Source organism: Temnothorax americanus, unplaced genomic scaffold (assembly GCF_048541705.1).
Source record: "Temnothorax americanus isolate GAGA-0224 unplaced genomic scaffold, ASM4854170v1 Scaffold40, whole genome shotgun sequence".
Taxonomy (NCBI): domain Eukaryota; kingdom Metazoa; phylum Arthropoda; class Insecta; order Hymenoptera; family Formicidae; genus Temnothorax; species Temnothorax americanus.
Window position 1 is genome coordinate 113,603 of NW_027509548.1, and position 23,325 is coordinate 136,927.

At 35.9% G+C, this 23,325-nt stretch overlaps 1 protein-coding gene across 6 annotated transcripts in view; it reads right to left on the reverse strand.

The window, feature by feature from the left end:
- The window catches only part of LOC143902763 (uncharacterized protein CG3556), a 94,054-nt gene that overhangs the window by 67,864 nt on the left and 2,865 nt on the right, over positions 1-23,325 (reverse strand). Inside the window, exons 2-5 of one of the 6 annotated variants that reach the window (XM_077415931.1) lie at positions 21,439-21,562; positions 13,423-13,532; positions 12,892-13,150; positions 1,696-1,940 (exon numbers count right to left, since the gene is read on the reverse strand). In XM_077415931.1, the coding sequence (XP_077272057.1) occupies positions 1,696-1,940; positions 12,892-13,150; positions 13,423-13,495 (577 nt within the window). In that variant the 5' untranslated portion in view covers positions 13,496-13,532; positions 21,439-21,562. Of the gene's footprint in view, positions 1-1,695; positions 1,941-12,891; positions 13,151-13,422; positions 13,533-21,405; positions 21,563-23,325 lie in introns of all 6 variants that reach the window. The other 5 variants (XM_077415930.1, XM_077415934.1, XM_077415933.1 and 2 more) reach the window with 5 other exon arrangements.

Consider the following 23,325-nt stretch of genomic DNA (forward strand, 5'->3'; position numbering starts at 1 on the left):
TTTTACAATTTACAAGACAGCATATACGTACATACAAGTGCGATTTTGGATACACTTTCTTTCTTAAAGATCTCCTCGATATCAGCTCTCTACGATCAATATATATTGATATATTGATGATTACTATTACAACGGTCACGACTGTCACTACACTGATAAATCCGACCCATTGACATTTCGCTTCTTGTGACGCCCATCCTAATATCGTGTCACTTCGATCCTTGCGTGACGCGACCAAAATTTAGAATTAAACGATTGTATTTAACGATGAGAGACCACGGTGTTGCACAATACATATTTTTAGGTTATAACTGACTGACAGCGCGCTGAACGGCACTGTCTGCACTGAGCGCACACGACGCACATGTACGTATATGTCTCTTTTCAATAGTCTCAAATGTCATCTATCGATGCAAAAGCAGCCATACGTACAGCGACGATGACGACGTTTCTTAATTGTAAAATTTAACATTTCAGACTTTACGTCGCAATATCTCCGCTCGTAGGAAACATAGCGGAAAAATAAAAACACTTTTATTACATAATTCAAATCAAATTAGCTATCGATTAAGCCTACTTATTGTTACTACTACTTATTGAACTTGATTCGTTCACTCGTTATTGAGATCTCAAAATCTCGGGTACTTGCAACTTGTCCGTTCGCGTAAAGATGCACGACGGTACTCGCGGAACCTGTTCGGATCTGTATACAGCGGGTAACGGGCGAGCGGATGGATCTCCGGATACCCGGGTATTCCGAGCTCTAGTTTTGACGAATACTTATGGCTAGGTTGGCTAGGATTTCTTGGTTAGCTAATAGCTTTGATATACATATATGTATATCAAAAACAGAACCGAGAACTTGAGTCGCTAGTAAATAATTAACAATTAGCACGGGAGTTGTGTTTGACCAAACTGGCAATTTTTATTAACGTCTTTCCGATATGAACATTGATAAACCATGAGCCAACTTGGTTTGTCGGATTCACACAGCATTTTTTTTGGATCAATCATCGAGACATTATTAATTTTGACCATATATGTATATCTTTCTTTCTCACACTTCCGGTTTGACTCCAAAAGACGGAGCCAATCAGAGATCATTAACGGTTTTTCTGATTGTGTGATCTTTGGTTAAGGATCTCTAAACTTAGTATGTGTCAACCGTGTTATACTTTCAAAACGCTTGTTACTTATTTGAATTAAAAATTATTATATTTGCATTTCTTCTCTCTACTTACATAATTATGACAAAAATTTAAAATTTACTTTCTTCTAAAAATTAAATTTAAAGTATTAAAAAAAGTGAAAAATTTTTATAAAATAATTCTACGTAAAATTTCTTTTATTATTTCTAACAAAATATAATGAGAAAATAGAATCTGTTATAATCAGACATAAAAAATAAAATATAATTGTTTAAATATTGAAAATATATTCCTTAGAGTAAAACAAAGCTGATAAATCTAAAAATTCTTTCAGACAAAAACCTTATATTTTGATACCTATTTAAAACATAGCACATTGGTACTTATAAAATAACAATATAATTTTTGAAAAAATGGTTTTGATAAAAATTCCCCGAAAATTTTGAGTTTTTTAAGTTTATCTAGATAATAAACACTCTGATTCATTTATTCGTTTCTTATTATTTTTGATAACATAATCATTTTTAAATAAAAGGAAACAACTTACCGACGTTATGATCCTGCGCGGCATTCGCGATATCCAAGAGACGGCGCATCTGTCGTTTGCGCACATGCGCTTGCGCACTGCATGCTGCCAGGGTGGTAAGCGCGAAATCGTAATCGGTTGATGGATCATGATGTTGCAAAGTACCGATTAGATCGTGTCCGTGAAATTGTCTTGGATCCATGCACATCGCGTTCAAAGCCAAGGTATAGCGTGCCAATTGCACCGGAGAAAACCCCTCTCGATGTCTAAAATCCAGAGTTGCGAAAAACTAATTATTTTTTTAATTAACTTCGGTTTTTAGCTGATGATTAATATTAAACAATGTAATTAAATATATTTGATTAAGAATTGTGTGAATTAAGCGAAGTTAATCGAAAGCCGTTTAATTGACGATTGATATGAGCGAATTCAATCAAAGATCATTTAATTAACAATTAATTTTAGCAAAATTAATAAAAAATTATTTGATTAACGATTGATTTAGCGAAGTTAATCAAAAGCCGTTTAATTGATGATTGATATGAGCGAATTTAATTGAAAAATTTTAATTAACAACTAATTTGTGTGAATTTAAGAATATTTATCTCCATTAGTTCTGGCAACTCTCTCACATATAATATAACAACCATTTTAAAAACTCGTGCGTTATGGCCTTATAAACTTTAAACTATCGTGATACTGTAAAAGTATTTCTCAATTTTCTGTAATTATTTGTGCTTAAAATAATAGCATAAAATTATAAATATTTATGTAATTTTTAGGTTGCATTTTTCAGATTATTATAAGAAATTTTAGTTAAATATCTAATTAAATATTTGTTAAAATTAAAAAAGAAACTAGGGAGATTATGTATTCGTCGACGCGGTAGTTGTTAGTGAGAATTATAGTTCTATTGAACTACAGCGGATGGCGTTAGTAGTAGCTACCGTTACTGCTTTCTATGTTAGTGTTACATAATAATCCGCGCGTGGCGCAGTCCGCCTAGCGACACGGATACAAAGAGAGTTCGAGAACTCGTAACAACGCGTGCGCGTATTTTGTTTGCCGTTGCGTGCTTGCCGCTCTGCCACCATTCGTTTGTCGTTCGTCCTTCGTTTCGGATCGTCCGGCGTGACGAGTCATTTTTTCGCTATTGCGTTTCTTTATACAAATTGAGTTACCGAAAGTATTTGCGGTAATATTTCTGATTTGCATTCATTCTCGACAGTTAAATCGGATAAAGAGTCACGGCTAAGACTATATTAACGGGTTGTGCTGTATTAATTGAAGATACACAGCGCTTATGCTACGAAGCTGTTTACCAAAATAGACGACGCTACCATTGGAAAATTAAGAAGGCCATATCCGACATTGTAATCAGCCCATTGCGATACCGCGTCGTTGCGTATTAACTTTTATATGAGTCACTGAAGAGAGTCCGATTTAGGGCCGAAACATTTGATTGAACTTGTTTTAATGTTTTGACTACAAATACAATTTTTCCGCATATTCGATCCTGCGTCGGCTCTCATAGCCCATTATTTCTTAACTTGTCTTACTCAGAGCCTACTATATACATTTGTTTAGTTCTTTATATGGTACGTTCTTCATTTGAGTCCTCTCTGCTTCAGTACATGGACAGTCTTCTTTGGAAAGTTTTACATTTGCCTGTAATGGGGTCGTAACAGGTTTAGCGTCTATTATACCAAATTTCTCAAGTAATTCGCATATATATTTGCGCTGCAATAATTTTATGCTACCTGTTAATCCATCTCTTTTTATATTAATCCTTAATATACTGCTCGCTGGACCTAAATCTTTCATTTGAAAGTGACTCATTAACATTTTCTTAATTCTAGTCAATTCTTTAATATCACGAGACGCTATAAGCAAATTATCTACATAAATGACAATTATAACTTTATTCTTTTCCGCGGAATTAACATACATACACGGATTTATATCAGTCTTTCCTATACCTATACTTAATAAGAAATCGTTTAATGTGTTATACCAAGCCTTATCTGCTTGTTTCAAACCATATAATGGTCTCCGTAGACGGCATATCTTATCCTTTTCATATAGATCATATAGATTATCATATAGATCATATAGATCATCATATAGATCATATAGATCATATAGATCGTCATATAGATCATCATCTTCATTGCTGATTCCCCTTGGAGTGTCGCATGGTTCTTCACGGTCCACGATTGCGATTGGAGTATCATATTCTTCCTTTTCTTCTATCAATTCTGTTTCCGTATCATCGTAGTTGTCAATGTTTTCTTTGTTTAAATTTATTGGAGCTTCAAAAAATTCAACAGCTTGATTGGAATTTGGCTGTGCATTTTCGAGAAAACTCACGTCGCGGCTCTTGATAATTTTTTTCGAGCCTGGCTACCACAACCTGTAAGCTTTGGCTTCAGTTGAATAGCCTACTATTATCATCGGTTTCCCTTTAGCTTCAAATTTTCTTCTATTCGTTCCTTTGATCAAGGATATTACCTTGCATCCAAAAGTACGCATGAAACCCATGTACGGTTTTCGATCGCTCCACATTTCCCCAACGGTGTTTTATTGTCCAATGCTTTGGTTGGACATCTATTCCTTATAAAATTGGCTGTATGTATTTATTGCTTTTGCCCAGAGACTCATAGGCATCTTGAATTGTAGCAACATGCATCGTGTCATTTCTACTAACGTGCGATTGGTTCTCTCAGCCACGCCATTTCGCTGGAGAGTGTGGAGTGTGGGGTACTGTTAATTCGTGCTTGATACCCTCTGATTCCAATAATCCTGAAAATTTCTTTGAAGTATATTCCTTTGTGTTATCTGTGCGTAGTATTTTAATGCCGTAACCACATTCTCTCTTGACTCGTAACATTAATTTTTTGAAAGCAGGCAAGACTTTTGAACGATTTTTCAACATAACAACTTCCGTATACCTTGTGTGATCATCAATAAAGGTAACGAAATATTTTGAGCCATCAACGGATGTGGTGCTCATTGGTCCACAAATGTCTGAGTGAACCAAACCTAACTTATCTTTTGCTCTGTTCTCAATGACTTTCCATATGGAATTTGGCATATCTTACCTATATGGTAGACCTCGCAATTAAATTGAGCCTCATTTGGATTGAAGTCGATTCCGCTTACCATGTCGTCATTTTTCAATTTCTTCAGATCGTTAAATTCAAGTGGCTAAATCTATTATGCCACTGTTGCAACTTCTTGGATGTACGATCTTCGGAGTTGAATGCGGTTTCTTCATTACCGCTATCGACTAAATATAGTTGTCCTCGACGCTTGGCTGTTAGTGCGACCGATCTATTCGAACGTCTGACTAACGAACTTTCTTTTCTGAAAATTACAGTGTAATTATTATCTGTCATTCTAGATACAGATAGTAAATTATTCCTGAATCCAGGCACTAAAATCGCATCACACAGTTTTACATTGTTTGACGTGTTTCTCAGTCTCACTTTCATTTTAATATCACCTGCACCTTCAGATCTAACACAGTGCTCTGCTGCTGTATATACTTTGCCCGCTTTGTCTTTAGAAAATGTGCTGAATTTTTCGCGATTATTGCACATATGTCTCGTTGCGCTACTATCTAAACACCATTGTCCAGACTTCTCGGGTTTAGCGTTTAAAACTATGGCTTGCATTGCATCTTCTGCTTTACTTTCTGGAACAAATGTCTTCTTGGCTCTACAGTCGATTGCCCGGTGGCCGACCTTGTCACACTTAAAGCAGCTTCCCTGAAACTTAATAATCTTCTGTTTCGTCTGATGTTCCTTTGAAGCCTGTTTTATGATTTCCCTTGCCTTTAACTATTAATGCATCATTTTGATTAGTATCATCATATTTGGAATCTCGTTTATTTAGTCTCGCTTCTTGTTTTATTAATTTTAGTTTTAAAGATTCAATATTTGGTACTTGGTCACGCGATTCAATCGCCACACAAAAACTGTCGTATTCTGAAGATAACGAACTTAGCAACATTACCAATAATAACTCATTAAGAATTTTTATACCGATCTCTTCAAGTTGCTCGGTTTTCCGCGTGAAGAAATAAACGTATTGCGTCATAGATTAACTCGCATCCTTCTTTATTTTGTATAATTGTTTGTAAAAGACGGCTTTTTTCACCGGCCCTTTTGATTCATGTATTTTTTCTAGTTCCAACCAGGCTTTGCTCGAAGTTTTCGCCTTCTTGATGTGTGTGAGCTGGTTCTTTGATGTGCTGAGCGTTATCAAAGCCAACGCTTTTCCATCCTTCGTCTTCTATTCGATCTCATCGTTATGTTCAGTTAAAACTGTTTTGCTGACGAATCCCCATAAATCATTGACTATAAGGACACTTCTCATCTGAATCTTCCATAATTCATAATTCGTGTCTGTTAATTTTTCGATGTTGTACGTCGCGCTTGACGCGGACATTATTCCTGTTTCGCGATTCTTCACCTTTTACACTATATGACTTTTATGCGTAATAGAAATATCCACCACGTCCCGATAACGAGCCTGGGCCCATAATCTGATAGATAATGGTAAGTTTACGCAGTTTAATGTATAACGTTATTTGGCAAATGTACAAAGAAAACGAACGGGAAATGTAACGAACGCTCACACACATCAAAGAGAAAGATACAAACAAAAGCAATCTACACTCGTATACATGACGGTAGCGTTTTATCGCGTATTGATCCTAATGCTATGCATTCCAACAATAAAAAAAATTATAAGAAAAAGAATAATAAAATAATTAAAAAGATAATTTTCGCATTGTATTTTTACAAAAAATTAAAGTTTGAGGAAATGAGAAAAATTGCATATACAGGGTGTTTCCTAACATGTGGAATTTACTTCAACAGTGGATAAGAGACACAAAAACAATGAAAATAGTTCTCATATATACATATGTCCTATTTGACCTTGTTTCCGAATTATAACCATTTTTGTGCTCCAGTAATTTACAACTGCTTACCTTTATAGGAGGTGCTTGAAATGGCATCCTTCAGTGTATGCAAACTTGCATCATATCAAAGAATTTTTCAATCTTTCAAAAATTCAACGCATTTCATACGCACAGCAAATTAGTGAACAATCATAAAATTTCAAATGGTATGATAAGTTATTTTTATACATACAGGATGTCTAATAATAGGTGTATCACCCGCCGTTGGTAGGTAGAGCGAGTCAAATTGAAGAGAAAAGTCTTATTTTGCAATTATGGCAATAAATAAATGAAAAATGAATTTAAAAATATCTGCGAATCAGTGTGCGTCGCGTGATTCGGTGAGAAGAGACAGACCGGTGTTTGCGCGGAGGCTTAATAACGTCATGCGTAGCTATCGCTTCCTATACAGCACAAAATGTTTTCAAAAAATATTTCTAAATATTTCTATAAAAATATTGCAAGAAATATTTTAAAATGGCTTTAGGAATATTTTAAAATAATTAAAAAACTTTTTGTGGTAACATTTTTAAAAATTTTTTAAAAATTTTTTAAAAATATTTATAAAAATGTTTTTCTTTATCACTCAGACAATATTTTCTTAAATATTTGAAATATATTTTTGAAATATTAATTTAAATCTACTGTGACGTTGCGGCCCGCCGCTTCGTGGCAGCGCCCCGCCGCCGTCACAAGGCGCGGAAAGCGCCCAGGGACGAGCCGGAGAGGCGACGACGAGATCTCCAGAGGCCAAAAATCGATATCGTTTCCGCGTTTTGACTATTCTTTTATTTTCATGTGTAATTATAATGCGCGCGGCGCCTCACCCACACCACGGCGAGTCTTCGAGGGAGTACCGATAACGAGAGGGGTCCAGGAGGACCAAGGACCGAGGAGGGGTGGCGAAAGCGGAAGCTACATGGATCACGGGCGGCGAGAGCAACGCGGCAGGCGTGCGGCGAATGAGGCAGCGATGGACAAGGCCGCCGATAGCGGGGCCCCAGGCGCCTGGGGAAAACCCGGCCTCAGCAAGTTACTTCCACGCAATACCGGCCCGCGGGGTGGCTGGCCACCGCCCCGGGTTCAAATCGGAGGCACACCGGCCAGAACAAAGTCCAGTCCGCTGCCCAGGGACAAATTGGAGAAATCGCGACGCCGCCGAGGGACCGTTGCGCGCCCCCGAAGGATCCCCGTGCGACAATCCTGCGTTACGATACCGCGCGAGCTTGCAAGCTCGCTCCCGATTGGTCGGCGCGCCCCTACAGAGGGGGGTGCCGCATCGATTCTGCTATCGAGCAAATTTAGCGAGACACTCTGGTCGTCCGTCGGCGAGTCCGAACGTTCTTCTTAAGATACACGATAGCCACCCCGAGTCGGGAGAATCTGTTACGCTGCGACGATCCTCCGTACGAGGTGACGGCGAGGGGCCCTACGAGGAGGCATCACATTGGTGAGGTTGCCCGCAGTAATTAATATCGAGATGTAAAGCCACGACGCCGCCCTCCGGTGCACGCTCTCGTCCGGGAAAAACGTGTAACATCGCGACGCGTACGGTCCCTATCGAATGGCGATCGACAGCGAGAGCGAAGGGCCTCGGGATGGTATTGTGGCCGCGGAATTGAGATAAAGACGCGATTGCGAGCCTCTGGAGATCGCGATAGATTCGTGGCGGAATCCCGGCGTATCAAATTACCAAATATTGCTCATGTGGGAGTGTCGTACGCGTCGGCACATCAATCGCGTTAATCGGCCGTCTGTGAGAGGCTAATTGCTTTAGAAAATCGTGCGTGTTAGGATAGTTATGTTTGGTTGCGTTTTTCGGTGATTGCGTGTGAGAAGTAGTGCTAGCGGGAGAGCGTTTATCGCGTGAGTTACTCCGTTCTCGCAATAGGCTCCGTGCTGTCGTGATTGCGTGTGATTATTACTCGCGGTAATTCCGCTTAGTTTTCCTGGCGTTCGTTCCAGAATTCCGCGCTATTTCAAGTATCCCGGTGTATTATTCTGCGCGGTACGCAAATCACCAAAGACCGACCGAGTAGTGTATTTCCCCGAATGACTTGCGTTAGGCTTAAGATAATTGGCGACAGAATTCTCGTGCGGCTCCAGGCGTTGCGTTCACGCGCTCCGAGCGTGATGTATCGTCCTCTCGCGATCTTTTCTGCGAGATCGTATTTTCTATTTTCTTGATTATTTCGTGTTTACTGTCGATGTTCCATATTAATTGTAAGTTTCGTCCTACTGTATTTCTCTGATCTAATCGCAGCGCCTTCGGCGCGTTTACTATACGATAACGTAATACTTCGTTCATTCTGGCGTCCGCGCTATCATTATTTCTTTTTTGTTTCATTTTTTACGCTTGCGTGATTGATTATATAATTTGTCTGATTGACCGAAGCCGACTCGGCCTTTATTGTTTCACGCGCGATTTTTTAAAGAATAAATGTTATTTTGAATTGTTAATTGCTTGAGCTCGTGGCCTTATTTATGGCGTGTCACTCCGCCGAATATTGCGCTGCCCTTCATCACCCCCGCCCCAGCCCTTACCCAAGCAGCATTTTGACGTCCGCCCGACGTTAAGATAAACACACTTAACGTTGGTATCCAACGTTTTTGCTACGTCGTTTCAACCCTCTTTTGCACTAATTTGGGGAATCAAATTTAGGTTGTACCAACGTTGGAATCCGACTTATATAAGTTAAATTGAGGTTACATTTATTCCACCAGTTTTAACGTTGGTATGTAAACTTTGATTTTGTACACTCTGCTAGACCTGAGGTTATTTTTTCACAACGTACATTTTAGGTGTAGTTTTCGTGCTTCCATTCAAACCATATGACGGCATTGGTGTAATAAATGTATCATAATACGTACTTATCAATTTGGCACAAATAAAATGGCTTTATAGGAAAAATATAGTTTGCGCAGTCATTGATACTATTGTAATTTTGCCATAAATACACGAACCCAGCACTGAAATTGTATAACAAAACCCACTTTATTGATAAATGTGGAAATGATAGGTCAAAATTAGACGAATCCTTTCTAAAATATTCCAATTTACTAAATATTCTAATAAATAACTAAAATTTTTCAAAGTGTAGATTTTAATTTTTTTTCATCAAAATTACTTTTAAGATAAATATGTTGTCAAAACTTTAACAACAGATATTATATAAATGCTTTAAATTGTTAATAAAGTGCGTTAAAAAATTTAAATCTAAATATACTGGAAAATGGCGGATTATTTGCCTTCCTCTTTGAGGAATGAAAATGGCGAAGTCAGCGTTCCACACTATATCAAACTTTACGTAGTAAAAGGTGCGATAAATTCTACTAAAATTTGTCTTTTCGTATAAAATAATTAACTTTTTCCGACTTTTCCAAACTAAGTAGTATACCACTGTAGGCAAAATTGTACCTATATTGACTAAAAGTCTTAACAAGGTCGCCAAACTGACTTAACATGTCGATAAAGTATTAATTAGTTGAAAATTCTATACTAGATTTGCGAATGAGTCGTATATCTTAACCAAATCCGACCTATGCAATACCATCTGTATGGTGATCTAGAGCATGGTTATGGCAGCCGTGCAGCCGAGCGAACGCGCTCTCGAGCTGTGAACCGCGCGGCGCGCGCGCGTTGTTTCCCGACGACGCGACGATAACCGCGTGAGATGAAATGGACCGGTTCGGCCGTGGATCGTCAACATTCGTCGCATAGTCCTCATAGCTCACGCACGACGCCGCGAATTGCCGTCGACGATGCCCGCTTGACGCAGCAGTAATCTGCTCTACATTTTTTTAGGCAGAATTTGTTACCATTTCTCGTGATTTCTTAACGTCAGTCAGAAATTACCACAGGCGACGTTTCACAACGTTAGCGTTTTACAACGTTTGATAACAAAACGTTGGTTTACGTTGGGAATTACGTATTGAAATCGCTCGAAAAGTGTAGTGCAGAGTATAACGTCAGGCGAACGTTAAATATCTTAACGTCGGGTAATAGGACTTAAACTGTTTCGAATTTGACGTTGGGAAAGTGATAAAAAAAGCACGTCGTAATTTTAACGTTTAGACAACGTCCAAAAAACGTTAGTAATTATAAGTTACATTTTATAATTTTCTTGAACCGCTTACAACGTTGTGATTAGTAGAAAAGTAGTCCTTAGTCGGAAAGTTAACCGAAAAATGCTGCTTGGGTAGGTCGAGCTAGCCGATTCCCCGCACATCCGCACGTTTCGTTTGCGTCTCGTTTTGGTTTTCTTTTGCGATTTCGCGAGCGCGTTGACGCGTCTGGCGCCCAACGGTAAATTCGTTTCGCAAAGTGTCGGAGGTGCGAGGGAATAGTCGGAGAGGCCTGTCATCCCGCTCTCCTTACTCCGGCACACGTCCCGGAGCGGTCCGGGGGTGAAAAAGTCGTGACACTACATATTTTTTGTCTTATAATCTTGTTCCAAGATATTTAAAAATATTTTTTTTTATTATTGGTTCTACAATCTTTTTTCAAATATTTTTGAAATGTTACGAAATATTCTTAATTAAAAAAGATGCATGGTAACGCATTTTTCCGTGCTAGTTCGGAACGACGCCGCTAGGCGGCGCATAATGGTAAGACTAACTCGTAAGTAAATTTTAGTTGCTAATGTGGGGCTAATATATTAAAACATATCCCATATAGCACAAAATATTTTAAAAATATTTTAAAAATATTTTTAAAAGATTGCAAATAAACATATTTTATAATATTTGTAAAATTTTTTAGAAATATTGCTTCCAAAAATGAAATATGTTTAACCCAATTAGCAATAATTATTTTACGTTGGAAAGATTTTTTTAATGTTTGAAAAATATACATCTACATTTTACTTTGGAAAATATTATTTTATATATTTATATTCTATATCATCGCGCACAGCAGTGTTGGGTGAGCTTTGCGTTGTATTGCTGACAAAGATATGTCTTACGTATGAATGAATGTCATGCTTTTGCTTCGCCGGAGGCCTACTTATATTAGCCCCCAACAGAAATTTACTTACGAGTTAGTCTTATCGTTATGCGTCGCCTAGCGGCGTCGTTACAAACTATTATTAGCATCTTTCTTAATTAAGAATTTTTTATAAAATTTCATAAAATTTCATAAAATTTCACAAAAAATTAAAAAAAGATTATAAATATGTCAATAATAAATTTTAAAAATTTTTTTTAAATATTTTGGACCGAAATTATAAAATATAGTGGATCCTAATTGCCCGCGATGCGCATGCGCATTGCGGAGAATCCACTACCTTTCTCTCTTGCACAATGTACGTTTCTTTCTCACACGATGTTGGACACAGGCTCGATGCTCAATTCTCCTTTCAGTTATATATGTTCTATAAGGCTATTATAAGCACTAAGCAGGTCTCTGGCGAAGCAAAATCATGACATTTGCAAGACATATCTTTGCTAGCAATACAACGCAAAGCTCACACAACACTGCTGCGATGATATAAATATACAAAATAATATTTTCCAAAGTAAGATGTAAAGTAATATATTTTTCAAATATTAAAAAAACCGTCTTTCAAACATGATTGCTTGCAATAATTATTGCTGATTGGGTATTTTATTTTTTAAAGCAATATTTCTAAAAGATTTTACAAATATTATTAAATATATTTATTTGCAATTATTTTAATATCTTCCTAAAAAATATTTAAAAAATATTTTTAAAATATTTTGAGCTGTGTGTGTGGAGACATTAAACAAGTTCCTTGAGAGACAAAATCGAAGAGATAATGTGCGTGACAAACATTTGATTAAAATTGAAATTAAAACTCCAAAAAATGTCACTTTTTGCGTAATAGATCTTGAGATTTTGAGATATATACATATACAATACAATACATAACTTGAGAGCTCATTTAACATAAAAATTTCGAAATAGCTTGAAATAGAAATAAGCTTGGTAACACCTCGTTTATGTATAGTGACGTAGTCACGTGATCAGTCACCCTTTTTATGTACTTTGCATCGCGATGTTACGCGTTGCTTGATATTAAAATTGAGAAAGCTTTTTTGAAAATAATATGAGAACTGCGTTCTTTTTTTAAATTCAGCTAAGCAATCGACATCATTAATATAAGTTTATCTCCAAAAATGCAATAAAATAAAACAGAAAATGCAAACCTATTTTTTTAAGAGCAAATAAAGCAAGCATTTTTCTAAAAATAATTGTGCAGATTAAAGCAATTATTACAGATTTTTACCTCCAGAGCAAAAGCACGATTTCAAGTTCCATCTGTTTGGCAATGAGTTGCAATTCAAGAGGCGCCGGCGGTGCGACGTTATCATCACGGGAAAGATTGGCCAGACGAAGAACCAGAAGTACTCGATGTGTGTCGTTACCCCAACTGGCATCTTTATCCCGTTGACTCCATAACCACGTGGCCGCTCGCTCGAGAATGGTTTCCGCTTCGGCGTCGGCCAACGTTACCTCAGAATTGCTCGCTGATGATCGACAGTTTTCTCGTTACAATCAATCCAAGGATATTACATGTTACAACATATGTGGAAGGCATAAGTTATTACAAATAATCTTTTAAATTTTTATTTTAGTAAGTATTTGTTTAGATTGAAGAAATATTTATTATAAAACAAAATATTTATAAATACTAAATAAAATATTTTTTAAAATTTCTCTTTTTATTTATTCATCGGTCAAGTGTTGTTTAATAGAGTTTGTTTTGTCAAATTATTTCTTTTGTTAATTTTATATACATATAAATAGAAATACCTACCTTCTGCACGAGAGAAAACGCATAACCATCCTAGAAGAAAGATCACAGCAGCCATATTTGCTCTGCCCCACATGATATTCGGACGAGTCTCACAAATTCCACTTATACTACTGTAAGTCAAATCACAACCGTAATCATGAAACACATTTTAAAGGAACACAATTTAAAAGATGTGATATAAATCTTGTCAAATTTGTACGTATATTTACCATTTCTTTAGAAATAATTAATAATTTTTCTAGAAGTATATATTCTGTAATAATTTCTCAATTTCTTGTTTTTGTAGAAAACTTTGCATTCTGCGTAAATGTAATACTCAAAAGCATGGTTACCCACACAGCAAAATATATCACCAAAATATCTATAAGATATCTGAATGACGGAATATCTGATTGCGCAAGATATCATGAGAATGTCTCAGAGACATCTCCAAGATTATAAAAAGCCATGATAATTTTATCAGATATGATATCTGATTCTGCATATATATCAGATATCTATGCCACATTTAAAAGTAGATATGTTATATACAACCCAAATAGCAAGAAGAAAAGAATTCTTCTAAAAATCTCGATTTATGAAATTAATTGTTCTTCCGTATTTATTCTCTGTTCTAAAATGATTCTTAAGAGTTCAAAAGAAAATTATTTTTATGTCATCAATTCTGAGTCTTTCTTCAAATATAAAAAAAAGTTCTTTTCATAAGAATTTGTAATAAATTCAAAATTATACTTTGATACTGTTCCAATATTTTGCATTTTGCCATCTCTGCACTGTATGATATCTCGGAGGTATCACGAAAAATATTAGAGCCAAGTATCTTACAGGTTCGCCTTTTATCCTAGTGCGTAAGGATTTTTGCTTATGAGAAGATACTAGCGCATGTAGCCGCATCGCGGCAGTGCATGTTACTAGCGCTCGCCCGAGCGAAAATTTTCTAAGTCCCCTCACGACATGTTGGTTTCGCGCCGCGGTCGTTACCTCCGGCGCAGTCCCAGCAAAAATTTTTTAAGTGCCCTTGTGGCGAGTTGCTTTCGCGCCGCGGTTGTTACTTCCGGCGTCGCCCGAGTGAAAATTTTTTAAGTACCCTCGCGGCGTCTCTGGCTTTCGCCGGGACGAATCGGTACGATGTCCAAGTCCTCTCGGATTGTTTTATTGGCTACGAATAAACTTGAGTTGATCTTTATAAAATATAAGAGCTAACTCGACCATATACATATATAAATAAATTGACCATATATTCGAATGCAAATGTTGCAGAGGTGTCTTTTTCAAAAATATAATGTGATATCGGGGATTGACGTTTTGCAGATATTCTGTGAATATCTGAAAATAAGATATCTCAGATTTGACTTAAAATTGTAGGCATAAAGATATTTGGCTATATCTCAAATATATTTTGCTGTGTGGGTAACTTTGAATAAGGATGTATTTGAGATATCCAAAATTTTGAAATTTGCAGTTTTTCACTGCCTAACAAAAAAAATTGGCAAACATAATCATTAATACCATCTCAAAGTACGGACTTTGCCCTTTTAAATGGAAAAAAAAACTTTGGCTTACGCCGATTATTTAGCGAGATATCGCAATTTAAAGTAACTCCTATTTTTTTATGAATTCATCACAATACCGCCGGCATTTCCGTAACCCGATGTGCACTACGAGCAGGTTGCTCGGTCGGATTTTGCACATCATGTAGGTGTGTGTATGTGTATGAAGTGTACATATATAAATTTTTTTTTAGTAAAAAGTGTTGCCACTTATTCACCGTATCACCTCGCGCAATCTTGATCTTATATTAATTAATGCTATTATTTTTAAATTTAATTGAAGAGGCACTGCGTGGCTTTAACTCAAAAATTTGGAATAAAATTTTTCAATCTGATGTAAAAAAATGCATTAATATGAGATCAAGATTGCGCGAGGTGATACGGCGTAGAAGTGGCAACACTTCTTACTAAAAAAATCATGTACACACATACACATGTACACTCCATACATATGTACACATACCTATATGATGTGCAAAATCCGACCGAGTAGTCCAGTCAAAATACGATTAGACCTAAAAAAAATTGCAACACAAGGTTTTATTACGTCATTATGTTCAGAAAAATATACTGAATAACATATTCAAATTCCGCCATTTTCCGCTATCCCTAAGTAGGTTTTTTATTAACAATTTATAAACAAATTTGTTTTTCTCCATAAATACGATAAATTTCGAAATTTCTGTAGAGATCAAAGTTGTAGAGCAGACAAATGAGACAAATATCTAATCAATATCTAATCTAATAATATAATTAAAGTTTTTTTTATTTGAAACGGCAAAGCCCGTACTTTGAGATGGTATTAATGATTATGTTTGCCAATTTTTTTGTTAGTCGGTGGAAGACCGCAAATTTGAAGATTTTGGATATCTTAAATACGTTCTTATATATTCAAAGCTGAACACGCTTTTGAGTAATAAACTGAGTAAAAATTGAACAAAAGCACCTTATAGTAGAAAGTTTGCCCTGTAAAACCCTTTAAAAAATTTTTTTACGTTAATTATTCGCTAAGTAATCACAGTTTAAAAATCCCGGGAAAAAAGATTATATATATATATATATATATATATATATATATATATATATATACATATATATATATATATATAATTATATATATATATATATATAATTATATATAAATATATATAATTATATGTGATTATATATGAAATTTGGTACTTTATATATAAAATTATATATGGGTCCCCATACAGGAAAAAATTTGGAATCGGTGAAAAATCTCGAAAACAAGACATTTTAGGAAAAAATGTTTTATACATAAGTTGTAGGGCTTCAACAAATGCATCAAACGGTGGCACTTATTTGACCTTGAGCGTAAGTATGGAGAAGCTTTCAAAGTCAACTTTAAAATGTTTAATGGAAACTCCCATTTTTTTATTTAATATTCTTATAGCTGACATCGAAAGCTTTTCAAAACACTATCAATAAACTTCTTTCGGTTGAGTACTTTTCAAGATATGAGTTGATAAAGAGTTCAAGTACCGCCGGCATTAGCATTAGCCAAGGTGTACCGCGTGGAGGTTGCACGACCGGATTTACACCTCATTGTGTGTGTGTATATATATATATATATATGTGTGCGTGCGTGCGTGCGTGCGTGCGTGTGTGTGTGTGTGTGTGTGTGCGTGCGTGCGTGCGTGCGTGCGTGTGTGTGTGTGTGTGTGTGTGTGTGTGTGTGTGTGTGTGTGTGTGTGTGTGTGTGTGTGTGTGTGTGTGTGTGTGTGTGTGTGTGTGTGTGTGTGTGTGTGTGTGTGTGTGTGTGTCCATTTAACAAGTTCATTTATGTCACACGTGCATGGAAAGTGGCCCATTACGCACGCGACGCGCGCGTGATAGGCCACTTTCCACGCACTTGCAACATAAAATAAGGTATGTAACACGTGCGTGAAGTTGAAAATTCCCGGGTGCGGTGACCGCACTCGTTTTCGGCTCGTGCGTCAACTCCGCACCCGTGAATTTTCATCTTCCACGTTCCAAACTATTAATAGGTCATCGATGGAAATCTTAATTCTGTAAGATACGAGGAAATGCTAATTGAGCAAATTATTCCTGCTATTAGAAATCTCTTTCCTAACAATTTCGTGCGGTTTCAGCAAGATAGAGCTCCAGCGCATTTTCGATTAAGGGTACGAAGGTTATTAGACGAAACTTCCCGAACAGATGAATTGGGAGGCAAGGAACAATAGAGTGGTCCCCAAGATCTCCCGATCTGACACCACTTGACTTTTTTTATGGGGTTGCTTAAAAAATCATGTTTATAAAACAAAACCTGCGCGCGTCGAAAAATTGAAAGAGAGAATAACTGACGGAATGGGTTTAATAACCGTTGAGATGTTGAGAAACGTCAGAGATTTTCTTCAATTAAGGCTAGCACACTGTCAAGCGGTAGAAGAGAGGCAATTTAAACATCTAATATAATCATTACCAGATACGCGCGCGCGCACACACACAGCAGAGAGGGTTTGGAGTCAATAAATACTACGGGAGTGACGAACCGTAGGGTTCTTATCCCTGCTGACACACACACGCACGCACACACACGCACACGCACACGCAGGCACGCACGCACGCACGCACGCACGCACGCACGCACTCACACACACACACACACACACACACACACACACACACACACACACACACACACACACACACACACACACACACACACACACACACACACACACACACACACACACACACACACACACACACACACGCACGCACGCACACATACACGCACACACACATACACGCACACACATGCATACACACATACACACACACACACGCCACACACGCACACGCAGGCACGCACGCACGCACGCACACACACACACACACACACACACACACACACACACACACACACACACACACACACACACACACACACACACAAAATGAGGTGTAAATTCGACCGTGCAACCTCCACGCGGTACACTTTGGCTAATGCCGGCGGTACTTGAACTTTATCAACTCATATCTCGAAAAGTACTCAACCGAAAGAAGTTTATTGATAGTGTTTTGAAAAGCTCTTGATGTCAACTATAAAAATATTAAATAAAAAAAAATGGGGGTTTCCATTTAAAATTTTAAAGTTGACCTTGAAAGCTCCTCCATACTTACGCTCAAGGTCAAATAAGTACCACCGTTTGATGCATTTGTTGAAACCCTACAACTTATGTATAAAACATTTTTTCCTAAAATGTCTTGTTTTCGAGATATTTCACCGGTTCCAGACTTTTTCCTCACCCTGTATAATTATACATAATCTTTTTTTTCTGGGATAGGCAAAAATTTACTGATAAAAAGTGATCCCCTAATTTTTTTGAGCAATTGTAATATGTTAATACTTCACGTTAATAATACATTAATATTTCACCAATAAAATTTCTTCTTCATTTTTCTTGGATCAATTAAAAGACATTATTGCAGCAATATTTGAAAAATCGTTCTTGGTGCCATTCATATGATATTCAAAATACTTACGCATGTCATTTTCATGAATAGAAAGTAAACTTTCGACACAAAGTTCTCATGGTTTCCATAAAATATTCAAATTACTATTATTTAAAATTTCACTAGCGTTTCTAGATTTCGCTTAAATTTCTTGGCCCACAGACCCAACATAATAGAATAGAAAATAAAGAGATAGAAATAGAGATAAAAAAGGAAAAGGAAAAAATAAAATAATAAAATTTTCAAATTTCTGATTTTTTAGAAATATGAAAGAGATTTATACGAAAAATTGAAGAGCTGTCTATTTTTCATAACAGTTTGAAATAAAACAAATTGTCTTTTTGGTAATTATGCAGAGATATACGGGAGGATACGAGCTATCCTCTGATGACATTGACCTTGACATATGTTGTCCAGGTCACCCTTTTGAATGACCTTAAGATTTTAGTTGTCGATCATTGTTTATTAAAAAGTTATAAACAAAAAAAGTTTAAGAAATATAATTGTGTTAGTGTTAAGAGAAGTAATTTGCTGATATGTGTGTATGGACAGTACACATGTAGGCAAGGGTAGGTGGGGGTGGACCTTGGTTCGCGTGGAAAGTTGAAAATCCGAACCGTGCAATGATAGACCTCGTTTCGCTCTATAAACAGGGGTGAGGTCGGGTGGGGTAAACCTCGTTTTGCGTGGATGGTTCTCTGGATAGCATTATACTTTTTAAGTTTCCATGCAAAATCTTTGTACGGTTTGGGTTTTCAACTTTCCACGCGAAACGAGGTCCACCACCACCTATTCCTGCTTGGGGGCAGTAGCCCCTCTTCCGTCTATATGTGTACTGTATATACATACATATTAGCAAATTACTTCCCTTATAGACCTCATTCCTGTACATGTTCGGGTGGGGGAGGGGTTCCGCCGCCCACGCATATACAATTATAACACAGGACCACAAAAAAGAATTTTGGAAAATTAACTGGAATTAGAGTAGGTGTTTCTTATAGATTTTGGGTCACTGAATCCGAATTCGTAAACCGTTTTGCTCCACCATGTCTAGATTTTTAGATAATAAAAAAAAATAGCGGAAAATCTGTGAAAATTGAAATAAACATTTGAAGAAAAAGCAAAAGTATAACAGCAAAGAAAGAGAAAAGGTATAACATCAAAATGCAGTCGCAGAACTGATTTAAATATATATATTGGTAAGTTAAATAAAGTGCAAAAAAAAGAAGGATGTTAAAAAAGGGCCGATTTTCGCCCAAAAAGATGTAAGTAAAAGAAATAGTAAAAGAAAGGTGTGTCCTGTGTAATTATTAATCATACAGTTATGATTGAAGCAAAATACTTTGTATTCATACTTTCTCTAACATATAAAATTTTATACATGTATAATATACATTTTTATACCAACTATTCTCTGCTTTAACAAAAAAACTGTTTAATATATTAACGATTTACTGCTTTAAGGCGGTATTTTTGTCTAGAGTGCTATTTTGGAAGTGATGTTTTTAAGATAGAATAAATTTAAAACTGTTCGTTTTCTTTCTGAAATTTTTTACACATATTTATTGTTACTTTAAAAACATATATGTATAAATTTTATAGAGAAAAAATGTAATATGTGATTTTGTACGCTCGGACACAATGGTGCGCGCAAAAAACCCCTGATTGGCAACTAGTGTTGCGGACATTGTATGTATCTGAAAAAAAAAAAATTCAAACATATTCTTAATCTGTGTAAGTGTTGTGAGGGTGGGTAGCAGATTCGGCCAGAAAAAATTTTTTTTACAAAATGGTGGCATACTAAATGTTGATTGTCGATTTTTCCTACGTTCTTTTCCCTTCAACGAGTTATAAAAAAAAAACAAAAAAATTATTTTAACTTAATTCTGCTGCCACCTCTCATACAAATCAAGAATATGTTTAATTTTTTTTCAGATACATATAACGTCTGCAACACTGGTTGTTAATCAGGGTTTTTTTTTCGCGCACCATTGTGCCTGAGTCTCCGAGTATAAACCTGCACATGTCAAATTTTTTTTCTGTAAAATTTATACATATTTTTAAAGCAATAATAAATATGTGCAAAAAAAATATGTAAGAAAACTTGAACTGCAGTATTTTACTGCAGTAAATTTATCTTATCCTAAAAAATCACTTCCAAACAGCACTTTAGACAAGGATACTGCCTTAAATCACTTTTCTTTGTTCATACATGTACTATTTTCACATACATATTAGTCGTTTATGCCTTTCAATACTTAAAATAACTGCTATATTTAAAAAAAAATTTTTTTTAATAATTTTTAATAAACAATGACCAACGGCTAAAACTTTCAGAAGGTCACTCTGAAGGTTACAACATATGTCAAGGTCAAGGTCATCGGAGGATGGTCTGTATTTCTGTGCATAATTACCTTTTATATAGACATATGTGTCGTATTAACTCCATCCAATAACTCCATCCTAAATTTCAAAATTAACAGTTATTTTGATAAAATTCTGAATATATGACATAAATTAAGTATGCAACAAAAAACATTTTTTGCTTTTTTGATTATTGATTATGTAGATTAAAGCTTATACCGAACATTTATCCTCCATCACAGTACGCTATTAAATTTTTTGCTCATTCATCAACTTTGATATATTGATAGTATTTCCAGCATGTGTCATACACAAAAGCCACGCGTACGAGTCATTGATGTCTACTCCTTCTGGGATACCTCATAGACATTGGCGAACTGATACCGCGCGTGCAATCGATCAAGCTAGTGCCAAATCGAACGAACATCATCGCGTTGCGGACTATCGGTGAATCTACAAGCGACCAATACTCTCTTGATGAAACGTTTTAATAAAGACTGGCGTGGAAGTATACAGTCATGTATATGCGTGAATATATACACGTGCGCGCATACATATGAGCATGCACACCATTATATGCCACGATAAATCAAGTTTCTCGACGGTGGTATACTACCGGAGCAAGTGGAACACGAAGAACGCCGGCGTCGGAACACTGAGCCAAGGCGCGCGGATATTGCGTGGAATCGATATCGCGGCGTCTGTCGCCCACCCCGTATATATACCGCACACGGAAAGTCCTGTAACCATGTATATAGATAGGTGTGTACATATTCAAACGATTCTTTCTCTCTCTCTCTCTCTCTCTCTCTCTCTCTCTCTCTCTCTCTCTCTCTCTCTCTCTCTCTCTCTCTCTCTCTCTCTCGCGCTCTCTCTCTCTCTCTCTCTCTCTCTCTCTCTCTCTCTCTCTCTCTCTCTCTCTCTCTCTCTCTCTCTCTCTCTCTCTCTCTCTCTCTCTCTTGTCCCTGTTTTAATTTTTCATTGTCCGTTTTATGACGCGTTTTTTATCGTGACATTATCTTGTCTCTATCGAGCTGTTGCTAAAAAATTTTAAGAAAAATATGTAATTCTATATAAGAAAGGAGGGGGAGGGGAAAAGAGAGAGAAAAAGAGAGAGAAAGAAAGAGAGAGAGAGAGAGAGAGAGAGAGAGAGAGAGAGTTGCTAAGTGGATATATCATCGTTCTAAAATCAGTTTCGAAACTGGTGGCTGGTATGGTATACAGATCAGTTAAAACATGCATTATTTTTTTTTGTAAATTCGACATTTGGCACTCAGTTTTTAGATTATCGATCAATGTCTGTTTACTAACTTTTTATTTTTACCAATGTTGTCAATAAGTTCCTTGGTACAACTGCCCGTAATTATAGAAAAATCTCAAAATTGACAGCTTTTAAAATAATGAACTTAAATGAGGGAATTTATTTTATCATTTTGAAAAAAGTTATAAGAAGAGTTACATTTTTTACATATAGTTATATGTATTACTCTCTCTCTCTCTCTCTCTCTCTCTCTCTCTCTCTCTCTCTCTCTCTCTCTCTCTCTCTCTCTCTCTCTCTCTCTCTCTCTCTCTCTCTCTCTCTCTCTCTCTCTCTCTCTCTCTCTCGAATGTGATAATATTGAATAAATGAATTTAATTCTGGCATATCAATGATGGTAACAACGACGATTCAATATGATTCTAATAAAATACGCATTTCTTATATATATATATATTATATATAAAAAATTATAATTATTATTTTTAGAAAACTACATTAATTTTTTTCAATAATTACGCATTTAATTATAATAAAATTGAAGCAAATGTTTTATTTGATTAGCATAACTTTTGTTTATGTAAAAGATATTCGAGTAAAAAAGTCATATTATTTATATAAAATAATGTATTACTAAAAATGATAGAATTAGTAACCATTGCGCGCCATAATTAACTTAACTTTTTAATAATACGTGATACATATAATAGTAATATTAAATTATTTTTGAATTAATTTCGATTTTAATGTTTGTTTTGTATATTTGTCTACACACAGTGCTCTATTTTTTAATCTCTATTTATTAATATTTTGACACAATAACACATTGTCACGAACTGATTTAATTATCATTTTCATAGAATGTTTAAAATATTTTCGACAATCATTCTCATATATTGTCGCCAAAAATTTCGAAATCTTCCTCCAATAACAGTTAAAAATAAAATTAATAAAAAATAGTTTTTTTGCGTTATAATTATTACATTTTAATATGATATTCCAAATTATAATCTGTGTAATTTTATAAAAAGCATTATGATAAAAAAGTTGGTTTCGCGAGCTTTTCATTTTCTTAAACAAGGAAAATATGATTTATATAGCTATTCCACCAATAATACATTCGTAGATGAGAAATAAGTCAAAACATAGTAATGTTTAAATATGGAGTACAATAGAATCTTCAGCTGGATTAAACCTCTATGATATAATTAACTTTAATGGTATTATATCGAGTTCTTCAACGTA